The 19,356-nt window shown below is 41.5% G+C and overlaps 1 protein-coding gene across 2 annotated transcripts in view; it reads left to right on the plus strand.

Moving 5' to 3' along the window:
- The first annotated feature begins 4,953 nt into the window (after positions 1 to 4,953).
- SLC2A9 (solute carrier family 2 member 9) overlaps positions 4,954 to 19,356 on the plus strand; it is a 76,715-nt gene continuing 62,312 nt past the window's right edge. Inside the window, exons 1-5 of one of the 2 annotated variants that reach the window (XM_066549195.1) lie at positions 4,954 to 5,040; positions 8,638 to 8,736; positions 13,544 to 13,704; positions 17,508 to 17,632; positions 18,811 to 18,956. In XM_066549195.1, the coding sequence (XP_066405292.1) occupies positions 4,954 to 5,040; positions 8,638 to 8,736; positions 13,544 to 13,704; positions 17,508 to 17,632; positions 18,811 to 18,956 (618 nt within the window). The remainder of the gene's footprint in view (positions 5,041 to 8,637; positions 8,737 to 13,543; positions 13,705 to 17,507; positions 17,633 to 18,810; positions 18,957 to 19,356) is intronic. The other variant, XM_066549194.1, reaches the window with a different exon arrangement.

Consider the following 19,356-nt stretch of genomic DNA (forward strand, 5'->3'; position numbering starts at 1 on the left):
TCTTGAAGCACAGGCCAGTCCTCTGCTTGCATGTCTTACACTGCAAGAACAGCTCAATTTTTGAAAGGCACAAGCAGTCAGCAACAGAGGACTTCTTCTATAGCTGAGTAGAAAAAAGATAGCAGCACACAAGCTATGGAATAAGAGTGAGATGCAAAACTTTTCTCCTCCATGCTCTTTTGCTAGAGTTTTAGAGCTGAATCAAAAAAAAAAAAAAAAAAAGAAAGAGAAAAAAGATATTTTGAAACATGGACTTATTTCCAGTACAAAGCACAGCAAACCAAAGTAATTGAGTTGGGCAATTTTGCCTCCCAAAGGCAAAAATTATTAGATGTCAGTCTATCATGGACAATAAGACTTGCTGAGTCTATTTGGGTTATTTTTACACCAGTGTTTTACTAAGCTTTGCCATTCACACCTTATTGTGGTGTTGTCTCTCCTGGTGCTTCTTTCTCCTGCTTTTAGAAGAAAGGAAACTATTCTGTGCTTCAGTTGAGAGAGATGTGTCCTGAGGGGTATAAAGCCCTTTCCATCCCTGAGAGGTCATACTAGTTTATAATTACAAGTGAGTTTTGTCAGCTGGAGCCTGCTCTTCCACAGTTCTCCTGTCCATAGTAGTGCAATGTTGACAGAGAGATTATTTTTCCATGGAGATGGTATAATTTTTTACTTGGGATACAGACAGGGAAGCTGTGCATGCTCATCATGAGGAATTTGTGACAGAAGAGTCTTTTATATCACAGATAAACTGACTGAAGCTTGTTTGTGTTTTGCATTGGGTGGGGTGACCAGGGCCTTGGTGTTAGTCCAAGCTCATCTGATGAAGATGGCAAATGGGCCCTCAACGGCTACTGAGCCTTGTGCTCAGACTGGACAACAATAATTGATCCAGTCCACATTTTATACACTTCTGGCTTGGTCTCATTGGTTTTTTAAACAACTCTGTCCTTTAACTCAGCTTTTCTGAGGTGGTCATCCCCTTGGTGATTTCATCATCTAACTTAGCAAATATGGCTGGTTAGAATCTTAGTCCACCTGAACAGCTCCCTTTGCATATTTGCTTTTTCTGAACAGCTTTCCAACAGCTTTTATTTTTCCTGACTTGCAGTCAGTAGGTGAAAGATGAATGTTCAATAGAAGCTCAGAATTAAATCTGGGTTACAGTTGGTTTATTCATACCCCTCCCAAGTCAGTTTGCTGTGCCAGTCATAATGTTCCTTTTTTGTGAACTGCTGAGCCTTCCTTGCCAAAGCTAACAATTCATAGGACTCAGCTGGATTCCATGTCCTACTAGTGAACTCAACCCATACATCACCAAATAAACTGTTGGATAAACAGATAAGCAAACTGTAGCTGAAATTGAAGATGCCCTGGGCCTGACATAAATGAGCCTTTCCTGATTTGTGAGTCACCTCCTGACTAACTGTACAAGCTATGGAACAGAAAAATCTAATCTTCTGTGTCAAAGAAAAAATATTGAATGAATATCTTTGGATCAACAACTTTAGAAACTTTACCTGGTACTAGCAATATGAACTTCAGAGGGAAGGAATACTTTTTTACATTATCTACTAAAATTTTTCAGTGAGTGATAAACAGCAGCATCAGAGCAAATATGAACTTTTCATTACCCTAAGTGGATCATCACTTCTTTAGATTTTGTCAAACTCTGCAATCTGAAGATCAGGTTTCTGCTTGCTGTAATCATGTCTCCCTTCCCTGCACAGGAGTCAATAAGATGCAAAAAATAACATTGACACAGCCATACAGGATTTCAGTGATTTCTACTCCATCTCCAGTCCAGATTTCTTATTTTTTGCATCAACTAGAATGTCTGTTCTGGATATGATGATGTTCCTTTTGCTATACAGTCAAGTTGATATCTTAAAAGAGTAAAAGAGGGTTACCTGAAATATAGGAAGGATAGCTCAATCTTAACACTTACACTGATGGTGGATTGCTAGCAATTAAACTTTCCAGACATATCTTAAAATGTTTTAAAGATATTCTGAAAAAAATTCAGCCATATAAAAATAAGTTCAGTGAGGGAAGGCAGACGTAAGTTATCCTGCTAGTGGCTTAGCTGTGAGGCTATGCCTCCTAAGATATTTAGCAGATTGTTTCTGACTTTGTTGTTTCTGTTTCAGTGGTATGACCCATATATTCTTTATCTTGTCGGCTCTTAAATTCCAGTTTGACGATGCTTTGTTTGTGCTCTGTCAGAACCTTCATTAATTTAATCATCTAAATTATCCACATATGAAATCTGTATGGGATGTGGAAACTTCAGTGAACAGGTCATGACATTATTTTTCATATACTTGTTAAAAGTGGCATGGGACAGGAGAACTGTTTGGGGAGACTAAGTCTCTCTCCTATAAAGTTAAATACATTTTCATGAAAGTCCTTTTTGAAGAACAATTTAGCAGGAATTGACTAAGGCCCCTTGAAGCAGAGGAAAAGGAGGTTGTTTGCAGGTTGTTAGTACTGACCGCACTGGTAAGTAGAGAGGGAAGAAGGTAACTTTTCTGGCTTTAGTGCTTCTAGGATGTTGTTACCTCTCTGGTTTCTCTCACTCAGAAGCTCAGACTGGTTGCTTGGAACAATCTGATATAATGGCCTCAGTAATGTCAATGTCTCATGGAAGTGATTCCATCCTAAAACCCTCTTGTAAATGTGATGGCCACAATAACCCAGTGTGCTGCTTCACCAAACTGCCTGTTACTCCCCATGTCTCATGGCTCACTGTCTTGTAGACTCCTGTCTGGAAGACAACTTGTATTCAGGACTGGATCTATCATTACCACAATGGCCACGCAAGAAAAAATCTTGAAATGCACTATCATCTCAAGAGGTTGAAGCAGAATAACACAGTAATCCATGCTCCAAATTAACTGAACAAACTGGCAGACTGCCCAAGATCATACAATGAAGCACCATGTAGATATCAGATTGTCTCTGAAACCAGTTTAGTTTCTTCATAAATTAAGATTAAAATGCCCTTTAACATTGTTTAAGTACCTATGGTGACGTACAGGCAAGGATTTTCTTGACAGAACAGTAAATAAGTGGACTCCTCCTTTGCAAGTGCACAATGACCTAGCTAGTTTAGGTCTAATAATCTTTAGAATCACACCAACAATTAATCCAAGTGCCCTGGCTGGAACCCAGCCATAGTAATGTAGTTCTACCTGACTGACTAAACTTCTTTTGTAGTTGCAGTGGGTCTGATGTTCCTACTCTAATAGTGACAGTAGATCTACTAAAGAGCTTGTATCTTTCTTCCCTCCTGAACAGTAGCACAACTTTCCTTCTTTTCTTCCTCAGCTATTATTTCACAAGGTAACAGAATGGAGAACAAACAGCAAAGCAACGGCATGACAAAAGGAAATAATGCAGTAAAGAAAAATGTGGTGAGTGAATTCATCAAATCTTCTGTCAAGGCATTTGTTTGCTGTTTGGAGACTGGAGGTGGAAAATAATTATAAAATAATTATTTGGAACCTATATTAATATTTACTCTTTTTTTTTGAGTAGCATATGTTTAGTTTCTGTAACTAACCAACAGTGATTGGAATGGGTCAAAAATTGTGAGTGTGTTAAGGTGGGAAATTATGTACATATTAATCACTTGTACATATCAATCACATGTAAACCTCACAGCTAAGCCATGGTATTTGTATTTGAGTATGAACTGAACTACTTGCACCTATTTAACATGAAACAAAACAAAACACAGGTGTCTGATTCATCTCAAATACACTCTGTATATTCCAGGGGCTTGATTCTCCTAATTTGACTTATTTTTTTGACTCTTACAACAATTCAAAGGGATGATAGATGTTGTCCAGATCTTCTATCAACATGTACAATAATTGTACACACTCATGAGTATCCTCTGGCTTTCTATTCAAACACCAGTCATCTTGATCTGAGCCAATGACACCTCGAAGTTGCTGCATCATAAAGTGTTTCCCAGCCTGCATCGCTCAGTGGTGTTACTTACTATGTGTCTGAGAGCTCTAAGATAGTTCTGAGGTATGTAACATATCAGAACTGAAAACAGCTCAGATTTACACCAATATCAGCTACAGTCACTTGGGGACAATTCCCAGATGCACTTAATACTCATCATTGCCAACTAGAAGGTGTCATTTGACTCTTAGCAGTTCAAAATTCCATGTTTGCAAGTAGGTACCTTCAACTATAATAGCTGAAAGCTTTTATCTTCCCCAGGTGGCATGTCTAATCCCCATGCTTAACACAGCAGTAGTGTGGCGTGTCAGATCTAAACCTCCTAAGGCTGTGGAAACATCCGAAACATCTTAATTGGCTACAAGTCTTGTGGTACTTTCACTTTCCAGCCTCGGCAACACGGGAAGTCTTCCCCACCTTAGTCTAGAGTCTAGCTCACAGAAAGGCTGCCTGGATCTCCAGTCGGGACCCTGCAAGCCGTGGTCCTCCAGCCCCACTGCCACTCGGCGGCGGGGCCGCGATGGACACGAGTGGTGACATTGCCCTGCCCTACCTGCTCTGCTGGCTCAATCCCCGCGGAGGGACGGGCCCGGCCGGGCAGCCCCAGGCACGGCGGCGAGCGGGCACATTCCCCTAAGTTATGTGCGAGCACGCACAGCAGTGCGCTCGTGTTCCCTCCCCATCGCTCGGTCCTGCCCGCAGCCCCGGGCACCGGCTCTGTGCCCTCCCGAGAGCCGCCTCCTCCCGCTGCGCGGCCGGGACAGGGACAGGGGCCGGGGCAGGGACAGGGATAGGGACAGGGATAGGGATAGGGACAGGGACAGGGGCAAGGACAGGGGCAGGGCCGCAGGGCCCCGAACGCCCCCGAGCGCCCGGCGCGTCCCCCTCGCCCGCCGCCGCCGCCCCCGCGGCCGCGCCCCCGCTGCCCCCGGAGATGCGCGGCCGTTGCGCCCGTGCGGCGGCGGCGCGGACGGAGCCATGGACGGAGCGGCGGAGCCCGAGGCGCACACGCTGGTGAAGCGGGGAGCGGGCGGCGAAGGCAGCGCCCGCAGGGGCGTAAGTAGTGCGGGGCAGCTTTCCGTGGTGCGGGAATGCCCGCAGCCCCTACCGCGGAGCGGGAGCGAGCCCGGCGGCGCGGGCGGGGAAGCTCGGCCTGCGATGCCCACGCCTCGGGGAGGATTAACGGGAGAGGGGGTGATTCCCATCCTCTCTGGCGTGATGGGCAGGGTGGTGCACGGAGGCTGCGGGAGCCGGAGTAACAGCCCGGGGCTTCCCCGAGGGCCGGGCAGAGCTTAGGTTGCACAGCCCTTCCCCGCCCGGGAAGTTGTTGGTGCCGGTGCAGCGGAGGCCGGTGGTGGGCAGAGCTAAAGGCACCGCAGCCGCCGAGCGGGACCCGGAGGATGCGCGGGGTCAGCGCGGGGCCGGTCTGTGCCGGGCCGGGGGGCGCCGCCGCCGCGGGTGAAGCGCCGGCCGGCGAGGGCTGAGCAAGGCGAGGGCGCTGCTGCTGCTTCCTCGCTGCTCCCCAGGACCATCCTATTGGCAAGCTCTCAGGGCGAGGGCAGAGCCGGGGAGAGAGGGACGGAGGTTTCCATTCATCGCCCGCAGCCCCGAGGGCAGAGCTGCCGGAGGGCGCCGGGACCGCGGGCACCTGCCGGGAATGCCTGGCCCGGGCCGGGTCTGGGGCTCCCCAGTAGGGTGCTCCAGAGTCCAGCCTTCCTGTGTCAATCAGCAATATCTATTTAAAAATATTAAACTTCCTTATGTATGCATGCAATGTTAACCACTAACAATTGTGCTTAATTTTATTCTGAGGAGGGGGCTATAACTAGCCAAAGTACAACACTCTAAACTGTGTTTTGAAAAATGAAGTGCAAACCGTCATGCAGTAAATGAAAAAAAAAAAAAAAAAAGACAAATTGAGACTCATGGTAGCCAGCAGAAATATTTCACTGCAATCTGAAAAAGGACTGGAGTTGAGAAAAACATCTGTAGATCACAGTGCCCTACGATCTGTGATTAGACCAAAAACGTGGGCTTCCACAAGTAAGCAGTCCTCGGGTATCTGCAGGTGTTTGCTGTGAGCTGACATGCAGCTTTCCTGACTGAACTCTTATTGCTGTGGTGACGGTGACACGTTCCTGCCCCTGGGCGGACAGCAGGGACGCATGAGCACACACACGGCCGTGAGGCCAAGGAACACCTGTGAAGGAGGCGTGGTTGCCTTCTTGCTTCCTGACCATTTAAAAGACACTGGGGGTTGTGTTTATCTTTTACTAATGTTGCCACAGGGTAAATTTTTTTTGAGCAACAGTTTGATTTTTGGGAATTTTTTTTGCATTCTTGCTTCATTGTGCTTTTGTCTTTATCTGGTGTTGCTGAAACCTGAGCAAATATTTAAAATAGTGAATGAGGAGACAGGACATGGAGAAGTTGAAGTTCATGTTCCAAGTTCCAAAACCTCTGAATTGAGTGAGCCTGAATTTTTCTGCAGCTGCCTATATACTTAAAAACTCCATAGTACTGAATAAGTTTCTAAACCCAGCTATCACAGTGCAAGATTTTCTAAGCACTTCTGTGATTTGCCCTACAGTATCTTCCACTTAGACTCATGTGCATATAATTTGCCTGTACTGAAATTTTATGCATTCATTGATGTTTTTAATAACCATTTGGCTATATGTTCCAAATAATTTTGATTGGAGGATTTTTCTGATGTGTCTAATGTTGTTGAAGTAGAGCCCTTTAGAAATACTGCATCAACATTACTGCATAACACTTGGGAACTCACTGTTGGTGAACCCTTTGGGAGCAGCCTGGTAGACCACCAGAAATATTTTCCCCAGCATCATTCATTCAGAGTAGTAGCAATTCCTTCTAAGTGGAGGAATGTTTGTGCATAGCAGAGAAATAATGAGCGCCCAATATGAGGTGTTATCATCAGAAGTTAAATAAAGCCTTATGTCAAGTTTCTGCATTTTGTTAACAAAGTGATGGTGCAAACTCTGTGTGTGTGTGTGTGTGTGTGTGGCAGGCTCATTTTAAGAAGCTGGCTAATAACAATAAATTGTGTTTGGCTTATGTAATGATCTCAACGGGATATATTTCGTATACAAGGCTTTTCACCCCCTGCACACTTCCTCCTGACCTGACCAAAAGCAGGCTGGTTAATGAACTGTGTAATCTCTTAAAAGGTTCCCACACCATGTGGAAGAAGTTAAAGCACTCAGCCGTCCTGCAGGGTTCATTTTGAACACTCAGAGCTGGCAGGTCTGAGCATGGCAAACCCCACATATACTGGGCAGTACGCTGTGCTCCCCACCCTGGCACCTGGGTATCTCATCCCTTCTCCACAGGTGACAGAGCCTGTGAGAACAGTGTGGCACAGGAGCTCTGGCACATGCCAATAGCCATGGCATGTTCACCTGCCCACAAGGCTGGTGGAGCTTGTTCCAGTCCACTGTCACTGCAGCTCTGCCATGAGCCAGCTACACAAACCTCCTTCATGCTCAGGACCTGCATTTCCCAAAGTGAACACACAGCTTTGTGCAGCTGACAGAACATATTCATTCATTAACCTGTTGTGGTGTGGTCAGTGGTAGAACTGAAGCTGAGCTCCTTAAGCAGGTCTTCCAACTTTTGAAAGGATTGGGGCTCCAGTGAGTGAGGAGGCTGGGCATAAACAGCAGTGAACTGTGCTCGAAATTCTATATTCTTGTCATAGCTGGTTTTTAAAATTGAAAACACATTAAAATACATCCATTTTAATACATTCAGAGTTGTCTTTCATTATCTACACAATTACATTTGCAATTGACCAGCCACCCAAACACTAACTTCAATGTCTCTTGGGAATGGCTGGGAATGGTCTCTTCTGCCATATTCTGTGACCCAGCAGGAGAAGTGAATGGCAGAAAGTAATACTGGGGAAGTTGGAAAGGAATGCAAATGCAAAATGTCTCAAATCAAAGCAGTTCTACCTTTTATTCAACAGCTGTTGTGGAAGCAGAAATTGCAGATTTGGGCTAAAAAGAGTATGAGGAGGATGAGGGGAGGGAGAAGTACAGATGTGCCACTGGGAAAAGGGCACTGGAGAGTGTGTGTGGCAACAAGTTGGAAACTGGCATGCAGATTGCAAAACCTAGTTTGTAGGCATCATTTTGATGGTTTTGGTCATAATTTCATTAATCCTTTGGGGGGGGGGGGGGGGGGGCGTGTGGGGCATGTGTGAGAGTATGGTGTGCACACCATCTCATGAATTTTCAGCCAAGTCAGATCTACCCACAGACCTGTTGTATCACATATATGCTATACCTTACTTCATTGTGTTAGTGATATACTGTCAACAGCTTCCTTTGCTGAGATTATGCTTCCCCAGCATTTTACTTTTTGGTGTGGGAGCTGCTACAACACTTGCAGCAGAACTCTGTAAGGTTGAAAGAAGTTCAAATGTTCACTTATGCCTCCATAGATGTTAAGTGACATGCTGTCACTTCAAATGTAATGTTTCTCAGAATGAGCAGGGGGAAGTGTTTCAGGCTATTATTGTGCAGCAAGGACATCTGCCTGCAGGAGCTATGCAAGATAGCTAAAGGGTGTTTAAAACCTGAGGTATGTTAATTTTGAGTGGATTATCAATGGCTGCATCTTTTCTTTGTTTTGCAGAATTGGTCTGGGAGTCTTATTGTAGCCTCCTTAACTGGTGCTTTTGGGTCGTCTTTTCTTTACGGTTACAATCTGTCGGTGGTGAACGCTCCCGCAGGGGTAAGTGACTGACTAAAGAGGAATTTAATATCAGTAGAGGGCAGCCTTGTCCAACTATTCTCTCCTCAGCATCCTGCCCTTATAGTCCTCCTGATTACATAGTAGAAGGGGATTAAATCTCGTATAGTAACATTGTTTACCCAAAACCTTCTTTCTGCTTCCCGTGAGGTTTTCACATAAATTCAGTAAAAGTCAGAGAGCTAAATGCTGCTGTTGAGGTGAATGGGTGCACATGGTTTGCTTCTCACTCTCCCAGGTCCAGGCTAATCATGACTCTTCTTGCACACTTTTATGTGATAAAGTATTTGTAATATCTGACTGGTGAGTATTCAGTGGCTGCATGCACATGTTCAGCAGCTTCTGTTCATCCAATTCTAGAGGGTTGCACAACATTTCATTCCCACAGTACTGATATTGTAAATAATGCCTCTGGTTCCCTCTTAAATAATGGGCCCCCTCTTCTGTGTTCTGTTGTGATGTCTTCTTTGGTTCTGAATTCTAAACTTCTTCATCTATTGGCTACAACATGTGAGATTGATTTGATGAATAGAGCACTGTGAAATCAGTATACAAAAATGGTGGGTGGGGATTTCATTAAAATATCAGGTATTACAAATGGAAATCTGAACATTTTGTTTTTACACTGGCTATCTAGAGACCCCCAATTCAGTCAAGCATAGCAGGAAGCAATTCAGGGGTGTTGCAAGCAACACTATTTTGAAAAGTAGCTAGCAAATATTGGAAATAAACTGTGCCAAATATTTAGTTCCTTTCCAAAATAGTTCATTTCCAAAGCTAAGCTCCTTCTTTTATGAAAATCTCCCATTAAAATATGTTGCCAGATTTATACCTAAGCAGGTTTTTCGTGTTAAAGCTGGATGCAATATTTATGCAAATAACAAAAGAAACATTTTTTTAAATTTATGTTCTATATGTGGATTTTATTTGGTAAACTGTTGATCCAAAGGAGCAGGAAGAGACTCAGCCTATAGAAATCTGTAATTGCTTGCTTCATAACTTCTGGGAGTTTTCTTCAAGTTCCTTTTATATACTAGTTAGTCAAGGCTGGAAAAACTGGATGTTAGCATGACATGTCCAGTCATCACTTTACCTTGCAGTCATCAGAGGATAAAAACAGCTTAGAAAAACTCAGCAAGAAGCTGTAATTCTGTGAGCAATGGTGTTGATTGTCCTGATGGAAAAATCCTTCCTGCACTGCCTTGGGGCTGTCAACAGAGCAGTGAGAATGAGCCAATTTCTAAACTTTTAAGTACCATTTAAAAAATGGACTGTCCTGGTAGTCAGAGCTTTCTGTCACTTTCTGCAGGAGTAAGGGAAAGAAAGGATGATGGGATGTGCTCCTTGGCAGCACTCAGAAAGTCCTCTTTGAATCATGTGATAGATTACAGTGGTGTGGGTGGGGAGGTTGAAGATGCAGCCCTGTGAAAAATGCTGAATTCCAGGTTTTGTACTTAATAACACTTCCAGGATTGTCTGGTTCTGTTTGAAATCTTTAGTGTGGCTTTTGTGCTGAAACTGGGCACTATGATGCTGGCTTTGGTAATACCAGTACAGGTATGCATGAAGTCTCCCTTGGTGTTCAGTGTTTGATTGAGAACTTCATAACTCTCTTATTCATCTTAAGCCATCCATTAGCTAGGGCCAGGGAGTAGTCCTACTGACAAGGAAGCTGTGTAGTTCAAGAAGAAAATACCACTCTGTCCTCTGGCCCTCTCTCCAGCTCCAGGATTAATGTGTGTCTCCATTTGCCTACAACAGACCCCTTTCCTGTCCCTGTCCCTGGAGATGCAGTGACCAGGTTGAAGGGAAGAGCAAAGGCTGAGGTCACAGCCATGGTGGGTAGCAGTGAGCCACATCAAAGCTGTGCTTCTTGCAGCACAACAAAAGGAACTTTTGCCCCATCTGTTTTCTCCTGTATGTGACTAAATCAGACTGCTGCAAGGTGACCCTTTGGGAATCCTGATGTGATCTGATGGAGAAACACCAAAGCTGAGCATCTTGTAGCTGTACAAAAACCAGCCTTGTAAGAGGTTATACTGGGAGTGCAGTAATTCCTGCAAGTTATAAGCTGTGTTTCTTTTATAAACTTGGTAGGAAGAATAATTTCTTGTGGTGACATGTGGCTTACATCTGACATTGTCAGATTGTCCTTTTCTCCATAGGATGCTGGGTATGTTCTGCCCCTGTTTACCTCAGTACAACTCTTCTTGATGCTGAAGCCCTGAAGTGAAAAAGGGCTTGATTAGGACAGTTGACTAAAATACAGAATGTTTCCAGGATCCTTGAACTGAGCATGTCAGCAGGAGCTGATGGAGTGAAGGGAGTTAATTTAAGACTGAAGTGTTGAAGAATAATATGTAAATTCTTGTGTCCACTTCCTTTCAGTGCCACAAAATGTGTCAGCTCATCAAACCACAGGGGAATTCTCCTACAGTTCTCACTGGTGGGCTTTATTTCAGGTCATCTCATGAGGCAGAGTTAGTCTAACTTCCTGATTGTTACAAGGGGGAAATAAGCTGCACATACTCTGTTCAGAGCTGAGATTGCTTCCCACTCAGTTCCCTGTAGTTCTGTGGGAAAGAGCATGGCCCATCACAGGTATGATTCCCTGAGAAACCCAGAATTACAAGTTTCCATGGGCTTGTTCAAAGAGTCACCAGAATTTATTAAAAACATATGGGAGCATTTGGCAACAGGAAGACAAAAGCTTTAATTGAATACAAGATGAAGCTGTCTTTTTTCTGAGCTGGATTTCTACAGTTCATTTCATGAGCTGATTGTGGCAATGCCTGTGAAACAATGATGTGCTTTGTGCTCTGTGAGGGAAGCAAAGTCCCTGCTACTTTCTGCTCTGCAGCCCTTGCCCTCTTCCTGCAGGAGGCTGCAGCTCTGAGTTCCTATGGCACAAACATACAGCCTGCTGTGAGAGCTGGCTCTGTAGTTGTCACTGTGTGTGAATGACCTCTGTTACTATTTCTGTTCTTTTTAAAATATATCCATTAAATTAATATATATATAAATTTATATATTCCTTCTATTTCTCTTCTCTTTCTCATCCCAGCACTACTATTATAATGAAGTGAGGCAGTTGAGAAAATAAGACACTGATATCAGTCAGCCACCATTTTTGTAGGCTTTGTTTAGACGCTAAAATTTTTGTATACAGGTTTATGCTTTTAGTGTTATTGAGACACCTGATCAAAAACCCCAAGAGAGCTTTTACACAGAATTTAACGGATTCAAAATCAGTGGATTTGTTCTACCAAGTTTGTTTTGTTTCATGTGCATCTTCTGAAAACTTCTGTGTTTTATTAGCTTCCTATGTATTGGTAATGGGAGTGCAGAAAGAGGTACTAGTACATGTCAGAACATCCATCTATCTGTTACTAGTGAGCGTTTTAGTTTGTACTTTCTTTTCTTGAATATTTGCAGTTATTTGATGTCTCCTTGTAAATAACTAAGATATGCTGAGAAAATTAGTCATAACACAAGGGGAGAGTAATTTACATACATACTATTTTTAGCCATTATCATTAACAAGAAATGCTAATAGTGTTCTAAAAGTGTTTTCTCTCAGTAATCATTACTATCAGAAATTAATTTCAAATAGACAAGAAGATGTCTGAATCTAAATATAATCTGAGTATTGGTGTTAAAGAACTAAGATGTTGTTACTTGATTTTATGGCAGATTCATTTTGAATCTTACTCTGAGACTTCTAAATGATTCAAGAACCAAAATTACTTGTCTTTTTTAGTTTTATTTTTAAGATTATTTTTAAATGTTTTTTTCCCTCTCCGTTTAGAAACATTCAAGATGGGATGGGAGAAATAACCCTGTTCTCCTTTTAATTCAGGGCACAAAAAGTTTAATAGAAATTTGATAGATGGAAGACAAGCAATTGTATATTCCACCTTCACCTTTCTTAGGTATTTTGTAGATGGAGAGATGATGATTTTAGTTTGCTAAAAGCCCTCAAATAGAATATTTCATGTGTCCAAGGCCAGACTTTAGGCAAAGTTTGAAATTCCTGGTTTGAACAGGGAAAATGTAGTGGCTTACTATGCTGAGAAGAAACTGGGAAGTAATTAAAGATACAAGATTAAACTTTGGATACTGTAGAGCTTGAGAGCTTTTCCCAAGTGTGTTGTGCCCTTCTGCTGTAATGACTGCAACTTCCTGGCACTGTATCCTCACCAGAGCACCAGGCACCACAGCAGCATTTCCTTGGTTTTGAAATAGGAGCAGCATGAAAACAAGGACGTTCGACTAAAGAGAAAGTAAATAGGAGATGTCTCTGCAGGGAAACAGAGACTGTGTTAAAACTCTGTCCTGGAGCTATAACATCTTTACCTTTTAAAAAGATGAAGAACTTTGTCTAATTAAACATCAGGGAAGGGAAGTTGTTAGAAGGCATCCTTCAAAAACCTGTGGTTGTGCTCATGTGAGGAAAGCAGAGGAAGAGTGTAAACTTCAGCAAGTTAAAGGTTAAAGAGTGATCTTATCCTGGGCATTCTTCTCTGCCTGTGGAGTTTTTTCCCCATCTGGTTTTGGTACTGCCTTCTAGTTATATTTATATATGCTTGGACTGACTGAGTTAGTTTTATTGCAGTTTTATCTATAAATGAAGCCCCATTTTTCAGAGGAGAGAGAAAGAAGAGCAAGAGTGATTCCTGCAGGAAAGCTACTGTGGGTTTTCTGGGTTTTTAATTCTGTTTCTCTCAGTTGTAGTCCTCAAGTGTGATATATTTTTTTGCACATATTTTTATTATTTCTTTTCTTTCAGTATATCAAGAAGTTTTACAATGAAACTTGGGAGAGGAGATATGGCTTCTCAGTGGATGAAGGCACCCTGACACTCCTCTGGTCCATAACTGTTTCCATTTTTGCCATTGGTGGCCTTGTGGGTGCCATTATTGTTACCCCAATTGTGAAGTTCTTTGGAAGGTAAGTGTTTTGGAAAACTTGCATTTTCTAAAGTCGTTTCTCACTTAGTCTCTCTAGAAAGTTTTACTTTTATTACAAAACAAAAAAAAACCCAAATCTTTAAATTCTGAAAGCTTACTGTGCATCATTTGAGTCACAGAAGCCATTTGCTCTGAAAGGGCAGTAGGTTGAGATCTCAAGGAGTGTGACTTGTCAAATATGCCAAAGGAAAACACATAAAATAGAAATGATTTCACAAAAGACTGGCAGCATCTTGTTTCATGAGTTTATTGAATATCTTACTGTAAACAAAGAAAGCTATCAACATATCTCATTTGCTTCTTATCAGCATTTGCTGTCATATGGTAATAAAAATTTACTCTTTTTTCAATCCTTGTCAACTCAAAATACAGTTCAGAGAACCGGATTCAGATGAAGTTCCTGTATGGCCTTCCCCAAGAAGGGGGTATGCCATCCATTCTGTACAATGCAGTATTTGACCAAGTCTTGATCAAGTCATATTCCTGAGAATATGAGTATTTTAGGAATGTTTGTGTTGGTGTGTGTTTGCATTTTTGCTGCAGGTACTAACTAGGTATTTCTGTCAAATTTTTGTGTCATACAGTCTTTCAAATAGAATTTGAAAGGTCATTTATAATTTATCTATATTTAGAAGGGCATGGGAAAAAAACCCACCATTGTAGCATTCATCATAACTGCTCATTTGGATTTTTCTTAATTGTAAATTCAAATTATTTGATATCTTTTAGTCAGTTAAATTACAGGAGAACATCATCATTGAGGCTTAAATATAAGTGTAAACTTTTAGTGTTCTTACTTTCCTATTTTACATTTTGACTATTTCTGTTAGATTGTACTTTCCTAGGTCTATTTTTCATTCTCCCAACCTGTCCACATGTCATATTTCATCTCAAAGGGTGTATTTTCAGGTTCCTCCATTTCATGCTTACAGCAAGTCAGTATTCTTAGCTGTTACCCATTCTTCATGAATTTATTTTGTCACTTCAGCACTTGATTTTCAATTTTTAAATATTTTCCATAGTTACATTATTTATTTTTTTAGGTTTTCAATTTCTTCTGCCAAATCATGCTTTTGGCTTTAACATACTTGTTAGAAATATGAAACTGTGCCTGACTCAGACTGATTAATTCTCAGAAAATTGTTGAGTTTTTATTAAAAAGTAAAAATGGGTTCACAGAAGGCTAGAATTTTTAGTGAAGAGTAGAAGAGCTTTGTGTATAGGTTTGTTAAAACTGTTAAATTGTTAAAAGAGTTAAAATGGTGGCTGATCTCTGCTGTAGATACATTTCCACTGGAGCTGGTCAGGTTTCCATGGCAGACCTTTACACTTGCACACTCTGCCCCTGTTTGCCATGTTTATCTCCATTAAGCCATGAAAACAGCTCTGTTGCAGACACAGGGGGTGAGTGCTGGAGCAGAGATGGGAAGGGGCTGTGTGAATAAAGGCTGCTCACCAAAGAGTGGTTCTTGAGTTTGCTGCTCACACTGCAGAGTGTTTGTCTGGTCTAGGAGCCCAGACTGACACGTCATTATGGTAATTGAGGAGCACACAGTGAAATGTTGACAGAACAATAAAATACTTTGCTGTGAAATTGCTCAAGTGTAGGTTGGAGGGTGGTATCTATGATGAAGCTGAGCTCCATTTACACTGACACAGAATAATGAGCTAAGGGGGATTAAAAGCACTAGTCAGAAATAATGTATGACTTTAAAAGAACACTTTTGAATCATATTGCTTTAAGGTTAAAAACATAAATTCCAAAGTACTAGATTCCTAGGCCCTATTTACTTCAAGAGAAATGTAAAGTAATTTTTTGAAAGGGAACCTTCATCCACATAAACATAATTCCCAAGTTCAGGTGTGGCTTTAACTCTTTGTAATTTAAATTCTCCTCTTCTAACGAAGAGGGTCTGCTGCTGTTTATCCTGAGCACCCAGACCAATATGCTCAAGGGATTGTTTAGGTCACTTCCAGGGTCTCCCTAGAAGGAGGGAGAGGCTGAGCATCACACCAGGCTCCTCTCCCTGTTCTTGGTACCACAGCCATGGTCACACTCAGTGCCTTCAGTGAGAGAGAAAGGGCAGTGCAAGGGCTTAGGGTCAGTGTGCAGAAACTCCTCTGTGCCATTCCTTGCTCCTCACTCCCCTGTGCTCCAGAGTGGGTCCCTCTGGGGATGTCCCTGCTCAGGCCTGGATCACGCTCTCCTCCAGTGACCTTGTTACACCCTCGCTCCATCTCCCCACAGAAGCCACCCCTGCAGCCCCAATACTCCCCAAACCTTTCCACAGACACTGCTTTCCACAGCAACACCCTAAATAGAGAGTTCTCTTGTTTTCATTTCCTTTTCATTCTGCCAAAGTCTCTGTTTTTATCATGCTTAGTTAGGCTGTGCTTTTCTCTTCTCAGCTGCATAGTATAAAGATTTGCTGGCCAACTTTTTCTCAAAAATATATATTTTATAGTTTTTATTTAAATTAAAGGAGAAAAAAGCAGTATTTTCAGATGAATGTATAAGACTTGTTTGACCTGAATGAACATTTTCTTTCCGTTTTTGTCATTATTTGTATCACTTCAGCCATCTCAGAGTGTATATCCATCTGAAAAATCTGTTCTAAACAGTTACAGTCATCAGTCTGAAGGTTGTGTTGTATAGACTTTAAATGAATTGCATCTCATTTTTCCATCTTCAAGCCATGTTATTCATTCAGTGTTCAAAACTCATTAGAAATCAGGAAACATGATTAAAAACACAAGTGTTAAAAATATTTCCTTTCAAAAACATATGCATCTGTTGGGAGAAGTTGGGTGACTTTTTCAATGGGGGTGAAATTTCCTCTTGATACTTACATATTGAAAAAAATTAGATCTGGTGGGACAGTTGTCACCTGCTCTAGAAAGGAAAGGGATAGACAGCCTTCCTGGTCACTCCTTTTTAATTAATCCCTCAAACTTGAACAGAAAGTTCTGAGAGATGAAAACTAAAAGGAATTGGGGTGTTGGCAAATTAAAAGTTTAGATGTTCTGAAAATTTTAAAATACATTTTTGTGATTTGGTTTAAGCTTTTTAACAAAGTAATAATTTGCCACAAAGAGTATTTCTTTTATTTGAGAAATAAGACCCTAATGTTTTATTTCACTGTTATAGAATGAAATAATTTCAAAGGGGGGAAGAAATACGTAAACCTGTATTTTTATTAATTCCAACAATTTTTAGAAAAGCGTTGATTTTTATTACTTGAATGAGCCCAAACATTTTTCCTAACTCTACAAGCAGGAAGTAATTTTCCCCAATGTATAGTTTTAATATTGAGAATTTAAGGATGAATTTTAATGACACAGATGATGTCACAGTTGGGAAGTTCTTGAAGTGTGAAAAACTGTATGTAACATTAAAGAGTCTGTAGTTATATCAGCTTATTGCTATTTGAAGTACATTCTTTGGGTTCTTTGTACAGACATCTATCCAGAATATGCTTATTTAAATTCATGTACAGACCTGACACTTGGGTTTTAGGATGCATAAGCTGGCTCCTTGAGGTGCTGTTGTAGTACAGCCCTTTAGTTATCTGTTATGTTTTCTTTTAAACTGTGGTGTAGGGTTGAAACTGTATCCATGTGGGTACAGTGCTGTTTTTCAGAACTCTGCACATCTAAGAGGCAGAGTTTGTTAGGTGCTTTTTATTTATAGATATTTAAGAATAATAGCTTAGTGTGCTCCTAATATAACCAGATTTAGCTGCCACAATGCTGGTTTCTACCTAAACCATCTTTGCCTTTTAGGAAATGCACATTGGTGCTTAATAACGTGTTTGCACTGGCAGCTGCACTCTTGATGTCCCTGTCCTTGCTGGCTGGGTCATTTGAAATGCTCATCCTGGGCCGCATCATCATGGGTGTGGATGCAGGTAAGCTTTGGTCACACTCTGCATGTCTGAAATGCTTGTGCTGTGCACACACTGCAGGTCAGCTTTGGTCACACTCTGCATGTCTGAAGTGCTTGTGCTGTGCACACACTGTCTCCTCTTCTCCCATTAGAATTTTCTTTACATCAAAGAGGTGTTCCAGGGACTAGCAATAGCCACACTGATTTCACTGGGACAAAATGGCACACTAAGGGCTGGAAGATCTGATGTTTGGAGGAGACACTGGAATGAATGCTCACCACTGCTAACAAAGCTGTTGTTTCCCCACCTTTCCTCTTCCAGCCATGGCAGACTGTATTTGTTTCCATGCCATGAAAATCCCTTGACTAGGAGAGTGTATTCTGCTATTAACACTGCTTTTTGCTCTGCTTAGCACCTGTTGGATCCCGTGTTAATAACTGCAGTGCTAGGGAAGGTTGGTACTTCATCAACTGTTCCTAGAACTATGGTCTTCCCAGTTTGAAAGTAAACCGTGGGGGCACTGCAGCACCAGAATAATCTTGCAGCTAGAAGGAAGGGTTTCTGCTAGTTTTTGTCCCAGATTACCATCAAGCAACGAAACTTCTGGAGCTGTGCAAACATTGCCATTGTACTGACCAGGGTCATGCATTTGTTTGTTCTGTTCCTGGCTTTAAACAGCATTCCAACTCTTATTTTATGCCTATTGTGAAGAGTTCATTGCAGCAATAAGCCTGTATTGAGAGGAACATCTGCTAATACTGTTTACAGTAAAAATACTCCATCTGACAATGTCTGCTCTGACTGATGCACTGGGCTTTTTTTCCCTTACCCACACCTGTGTTAACATGATTTTGCTTGCTTTGGGATGAGAAAATTTAAAATATAAAATCTGTTCTCCTGGAGATTCTCATCTCTGAGTAACCTTTGGTGCTCCACATCAAAAAGCAGCCTACGCATGTTGCTGTAGATCTGTAACAGATAATCAATCCCATTGTTATTAAATAGTGTGAGGCTAATTAGACATGCAGGGAAAATAATTCATGTTATATATGGATAGATATAATTCTGTTCCTTGCATGTTTTTATGCCACCCTTGTGAGCAGATTATCACTCAGGCTCCTTTCAATAGAAATTTGTTGCATACATGGCATAATAAATATGTTTTGACTTAATATATGGGTTTTGTTCTTCTTTTGTAGGCATTTCATTAAGTGCCCTCCCCATGTATTTGAGTGAAATATCTCCTAAGGAAATCCGTGGTTCATTGGGTCAGGTCACAGCAATTTTCATTTGCATTGGTGTTTTCACTGGTCAAGTTTTGGGGCTGCCAGAAATATTTGGGCAAGTAAGTATTTAACAGATCTTTTCTATGAAAGAACACAAGCGTGATCTAAGTGTCATATTTTCGTATTTTGACTGGATTATTCACAAAAGTGGAAAACAGAAGTATTTCTTTCTCATTTTGAAGCACTTTGAAAAGTAGTTTCCTCCATGTCTTCTACAAGCACATACTAAAAGCATGGCTAAGTTTGGTAGATGTGGCCAGCAGGTTCAACAGCTTAAGTGGCTTGTGTATGTCATATGCAGACCTCCTTCTCCCCCTTTTTTGATGTACATCTAGTTTTTTAGTTTCCAGTTCCTTTGGACACCATGGAAATGCTTAAGAGTTTTTATATTTTTGATCTCTAATTTTCCAATGTGAGATAGAGCTGAAAAAGGCTTGGTTAGAGTTATTATAAGAACCT

Source organism: Molothrus aeneus, chromosome 4, assembly GCF_037042795.1.
Source record: "Molothrus aeneus isolate 106 chromosome 4, BPBGC_Maene_1.0, whole genome shotgun sequence".
In the NCBI taxonomy this organism is placed as follows: Eukaryota; Metazoa; Chordata; class Aves; order Passeriformes; family Icteridae; genus Molothrus; species Molothrus aeneus.